The sequence below is a fragment of the Eublepharis macularius genome, chromosome 2 (genome assembly GCF_028583425.1).
Source record: "Eublepharis macularius isolate TG4126 chromosome 2, MPM_Emac_v1.0, whole genome shotgun sequence".
Taxonomy (NCBI): Eukaryota; Metazoa; Chordata; class Lepidosauria; order Squamata; family Eublepharidae; genus Eublepharis; species Eublepharis macularius.
In genome coordinates, this window is record NC_072791.1 from 67,123,120 (window position 1) to 67,129,119 (window position 6,000).

At 41.7% G+C, this 6,000-nt stretch overlaps 1 protein-coding gene across 2 annotated transcripts in view; it reads right to left on the reverse strand.

Annotated features, from left to right (window-relative positions):
- RPAP1 (RNA polymerase II associated protein 1) overlaps nt 1–5,710 on the reverse strand; it is a 65,750-nt gene extending 60,040 nt beyond the window's left edge. For both annotated transcript variants that reach the window (XR_008596548.1, XM_054971962.1), the window contains exons 1-2: nt 5,635–5,710; nt 1,535–1,772 (exon numbers count right to left, since the gene is read on the reverse strand). Coding sequence is in view for 1 of the 2 variants with exons in the window: in XM_054971962.1 (XP_054827937.1) it covers nt 1,535–1,724 (190 nt within the window). In the remaining variant the exon portion in view is untranslated. The remainder of the gene's footprint in view (nt 1–1,534; nt 1,773–5,634) is intronic.
- Nucleotides 5,711–6,000: the final 290 nt, after the last annotated feature.

Below are 6,000 nucleotides of genomic sequence, written 5' to 3' on the forward strand. Positions count from 1 at the left end.
GCAGAAATGTGCTGATTCACTGCTGGGATCAAATAGCTAAATCTTAGGAACTCTTAAGTAGCAGTCTGGTACTACAGGGATACAGTCCTAACATAGTCATCATAGTTAGTTCACGTTTAAAATTGAACTGGGTTTTGTTCTATTTTCCAATGGAAATAGTTTTACCACGGAGACAAAGAGATGCCACTTTGCTTCCATAATGGCCAAGGCTGTTTTCCAATAAATACCTGAAGGTCAGGTTTATTTATTATTTTAGTTTTTTACAAAATTTATACTCCACCTTTCTGCCCTAATAAGTCAACAAGGCAAGCTAATAAAAACATGCATAATAAAGAAAAAAACACATCATTAAAACAATTAAAACCAAGCTAAAAACATGAACAAATACATAAAATTAACAATTACAACAGAGTAGGAAGGAGGTATAACTGAAGGAATGTCAAATGAAACAAAGTTTTCATCCACTGGCAGAAAACAGTAACAGAAAGGGACAGGCAATTCTCTCTGGGGACAGAGAGCCAGAGTTTTGGTGCCATAACCAAGAAAGCCTCTGCCAAGTTGCCACATGCCGAATGTCAGAAGGCAGAGGCACCCAAAGCAAGGTCTCAAGATGACTGTAGCAGTCAGGTAGGTTTGTAAAGGAGTAGGCAGTCCTTTAGGTGTGCTGGTCTCAAGTCAAACAGAGCTTTAAAGGTCAACACCAGTTCCTTGAATTGTGCCAGGAAACAAATTGGGAGCCAGTGTAGATGGTCCAAGACTGGAGTGGTATGATTCCTACAACCCACTCCACTCAACATCCTAGCTGCAGCATTGTGCACCAATTGAAGTTTTCCTCTCAGATTTCTGCAAAGAATACCCTATTGTATTTTTAATGTCTCAGTTGTTGATCCTACTGACTTACACTGTAATTCGCCTTGAGTCTCAGTGAGAAAGATGAACTATAAATAAATAAAGTCCAAACACTTTTCAAGGACAGTCTTGCGCAGTGCTGGCCTTTTTTTACTTAAGTGGCCACTGGCCAGCTCTGAAAGTTTTTCCAGGCCCCTTTCCATCCCTTTTGAACAGACTCTAAGGAAGTTTCTTGCTGTCTTGGTACAGAGTCCCTTCCAATCAAGAGGTAAGATTGATATAAACTTGGGTCTGAGCCTTTTGAGTTCTGGCCCTATAGAGTCAGCTGACCTTTGAGACCTGGTTGGCTATGTACAGACAAGGCTTAAACATTTTACTTAAATTTGCTTTTAAGGTGTAGTAGTGCAGGTCTCACTGTATTGTTTTGAGGACAGGAGAAGTCACAGGACTCTAAAGGAATGTGCAGCTTGATGCAGCCCACTGTGTGGAAGTTGTACTCCCTCAAGGAGGGCTTGAGGGTCCATGGACCATTATTTCAAACCAAAAAGGGAGTCCCTTGAGTGCTAAAATTTGAGAACCACTGCATCGACATATTGCAGCTTACAAGAACACAGGGTGTGTTTTTTTTAATCCCAAGTACTTCTAGATTTTCAACATGGCATAAATAAATCTGAAATAAACTTACTATCTAAAGACACCACATCTCTGTCATGGGGCAGTTGAAGTCTCTCCTCATCGCCACCTCTCCCATCCCCTCTTCTCTTATCTGCCTTTTTTACAATCTTCACTGCTGGCGAAGCCTCTGATGCCAGGAACTGTTCCTGAAATTTCAACAAATCTGCCTCGGACTCCCCAGGCTTTGGCCTTGGCAACATCTTTTTCCTTTATTCTCAATGCCTTCCTCTGGAGAGTCTGTCGGTCACCTGATGTAGACACAGAAAAAAGGAAACAAACAATAGGCTTGACTTGGGAAAACAAGGTTTGGAGGAATCCTTATTTTTATATTCTCAATTTTCACACACCTTGGGGCATTATAAAAGCCAAGCAATCGATCAATACCCAGTCCAAGGTGGCACTGAACAGCCACCCTGCCCTTCCCCCAGGAAAGGTGCCTGCTATGCCAACTATTACCAACCAAAACAACATGTAGAACCGCTGCACATATTTTTTTAAACAACTGGTGTATTATGTTACCCAAAGGAGGGTGGGGAGTTCTTGTTGGTAGATTTACTGTTTTAGGAAGGAGGAAGAACATTCTCCCCACAATTCTTCGATTTAACTGCTGCACAACTTTTCTGAAGGGCTTCTTTCCTTTGTTCTGTACTTCACAGCACCAGTAATTTTTTACAGCTTATTTATGGGACTGTCTCAGCAGGGGTAGCAATAAGCACCTTCCATCTAACTAGTTCATATTTTATGTGCATAAGCAGCATTACAGGACTTCAGAGACCAAACATTTGATACTTTAGAGAAATGGATTTCAAAGACCACCAGGGGAGCCAAATTGAACAAACTAACCACTTACATACATACAATTAAAACTGCTTTCTAATCCCCCCTCTAAAGGTTGCCTATATGTCCTGCCTCCTTTTTGGAAAAACTTAACTGTGCAAGTAGGCAGAAATAATTTATGCCTACTTACTATCATTTACAGGGTCTGGAGGGCCTTTGTTTAAAATGCATGATTAATTCCCAAACTTCTAACAAAGCAAACACTTCCCTCTTTTAAAGTAATAAATACTGGTAGTCTGGATCACCACAGAACAAACAACTGACAGCTGCAGCATCCATAATTCTGGCAGCTCAGCTTTCAGATTCAAAGGTGAAAGCAGGCAACATCTTTCGTCCAGAAAAAACGTCCTAAGATAGTTTGTCAGGATGCATGCAAAAAGAGAGAGTAGATTTTACCTCATCTTTGAGTCAAACTTCAACCCATACAATGCAGGGAACAGTGAGACAGCCATCCCACAATGGTCAGACTCATGCTATTCCAGTCTATCTAAACAATTAATATACTATTTTATCCTACCCTTACTCCAGTGGTAACCTCTTTCCCATTTTATTTGTATTTATTCAATATTTATACTCTGCTTTTCTCCCAAGTGGGGACCCAAAGCAGTTTACACTATCTTCTCCTCTTACCTCCCATGAAGTATGTTATAGTGAGAAATGATGACTCTCCAAGGTTTCCCTGCAACCTTCCTAGGAATTTAAGCCCAGGCCTCTTTAGTCTAGGTCTAAGTCTCTAACCACTGCACCACACTAGCTCTCCAGTGTGATAAGTTCTGTCAGTATCAATCAGCAATGAGGTACTTTCTTTCTAGAGATGTTTCCAAAATGTCATGAGACCAGAATGAAAGAAAGCTGCTCCAACACTTTTCCAGCACTGCATGAATTACTAGCCCTTTTCAGCAGCTATGTTTTACCATGCATATAGGAAGAACACACTGCATCTGATCTTATCCCGATATGTACTATTACCACTTTGTCTGAAAGGGTCAATACATTTATTTTTCAGCCTCACTACATACTTAGGTAGACCATCTCCCTATGTGCACAACTGCTAGGCTCCCGGTAAACATGACCCTAACGCCTGAAAAAGGGCTACTGTTAGGGTAACTTCTTATGCAAAATTCTGTATTCAGGTACACATTACTAGGCACACTACATCTGCTGTGAAGGAAACATCATTCATCTTTTAGATCTTTACAATACATGGAAGCAACAAGCATGTATTGTGTTGCCTCTTCCATTCATATCGATGCACTCTTCCATTTTTCAAAGAAGACAGCAACAAATAAGAAATGTCCTGCACACCAGAGACAACCACATATACTTTACTCTCATACCATGATACAAAATAGTGAGAATCCACTATAACATGCTCAATATTCCCATCTATTTGCTTCATACTGCACACATGTAGAGACTGCATTCTGTATTTGCATCCTAAAGGGTTAGACACAATTTTGGCCACAACCCCTTCTTGAAAATACAGCTTGAGTCACTAAGACAAAAACAAAATATGATATTCCCAGTACCCTACACTGAAAGTCTTAGTGCTAGGAACTTCTGTTTTTGCTGCTTTCTCACCTCCAAAATGGCAGCCCCAGCTTGAGTTTCTTCATTCCCCGAAGCTATGCATTTTTAGTCTCATGTGCATCACTGCTCTGACATCACTCTGTAGATGTGAGTAGCAATAGTAATTTTCACAGTAATACACCAATATGTATCGGCTGTGCACAGGACAACCTAGTGGGAACCTTCAAACAGGCATTTCACAGGCAGATCATTCCATTCAAACTTGCTGCATGACAGGTGGTCAAAGCTCTGCTTAAAAGTGGTCAATGGAATTCTCAGGTCTGATTTATTTGCGCCATTGCCAGGTAAGACTGTTGTGACTTTGCACTTGCCCACTATCTTGTTTAAACTGGACCAATATATATATATATTCAATCCTATTACACACACAATGTTAGCATGTCAGCACAACACACATCAAGATTATCTTTGGAATGTTAACATGACACATGGAATGGCTGAAGGGCGAGTTTATGAGAGACACTGGATATGTGCAACACTGTATGTATGGTGAAGTTCTTCTTGCCTGCAGCATCATGTATAAATCAGACCTAAGATTTGAAGGGTAAGATAATCACTAGCCTATGCCTAGACTTATCAAACACAAATTGTCTATGAAATGCAGAATTCTTTATGTTCTTTTCAGGTAGGTAGCCATGTGGATCAGCAGTAGAAGAGTAGGATTTGAATCTAGTGAACTCAAATCCTGCTGATCTTTATGTTCTTGGCATTCATCTCCATAGCAAAGAAAAAAAGAATGTCCATTAAATATTTTATCTACAAAGTCAAATTTTATTACCGGCTACAGGAATTTCAAAATACAAGCAAACTGACAAATATTTCTATAATTTGCCCCTGATAATCACATAACGAAGGGATTCCTTGATCTATGACCCATCTTTTGGATTTTGCACTGCTGGCTTTTCTTAGGCAGAAGTCTATGCATATTTAAATTAAACATGGGCTTTTCTACTACAGGATTGTCAATGCTGCTTCATAATATTTAATGAATGAAGGACAAATATTCCAATTATTAGTTTACAGGAAATCTTCTGCTGTCCCCTTCTGTTTTACTGTACTTACTCCCACTACTGAAAACTTTTAAAAAGATGCTGACTGAACGTGAGCCATATGCCCTAAACTAGTAGGGGGGGGGGGACGTTCTCTAAGTACCTCTTCATGTCGCCTCCCGAGTATTCAAGGCCATTTTTATAAGATCTAAATTACAACTAGGAAACCCACGTTCTAAACAGAAAAATTAACGGGATTCAGTGTCCTAACAAAGTCCTTTCAGCCAATTTTAACTACCAGCTATCACACATTTCTTCAGAAAATTAAATCCAGAGGGGGCCATTCCAGAAAACTGACTGTAGGTTAGTTACAGCGATCTCTACCCATATCCATGATCATTCGTTTTTATTCTAAAACTGCTGGTAGCGATAGTAGCAAGATTTCAAGTCAGTAGTCAACGCTTGGAGGGGCGATTAAAATGACTCACTACGCAGGAGAACAGGGGCTGGTAGTCTGTCTGCCCACGATCAGAAACATTTCTTTCTTAATTATCGCTGCCTGTGCCTAATGTTAAACCCCGTTGTCAGAAGGGGAGGGGGATGCTCCTGCTGCCCCCAAAGCCACACTTCGTTACTACCGAAGATGCCAGCCATAGAGACGAAACGCGCGCTTCTCTAGCAGGCGCCGACTGACCTGTGCTTCGCAAGCGGCTTCGGCCCTCCTTCAGCCTGAGCAGCGCTTCCGCTGATCAACCCAACAAGCGGTTCACACCCGGCCTCCCCTTCCGCTGCGGCCAGGATAGGGAGGAGGGTTCCCGGCAGCGCGCCTAGCCGGACTCCGCCCTCGTTGCCATTTTGAATGGCGGGTGGAGAGGTATCCTACTGACGCCCGCGGTCTGCTCAGGGGGTGGCTAACTGTATCTGGGTGTCTACATTTAGTCGTGCTGCGAGACTAGGCAGGGTTACTGGGAAGTAAATCACGGAGATTTCGGTGGGATTTACTCTCAAGTAACCGTGCAGGGGATGGTTCAGACGCCCAGTGAGAAAGGACGCAACACAT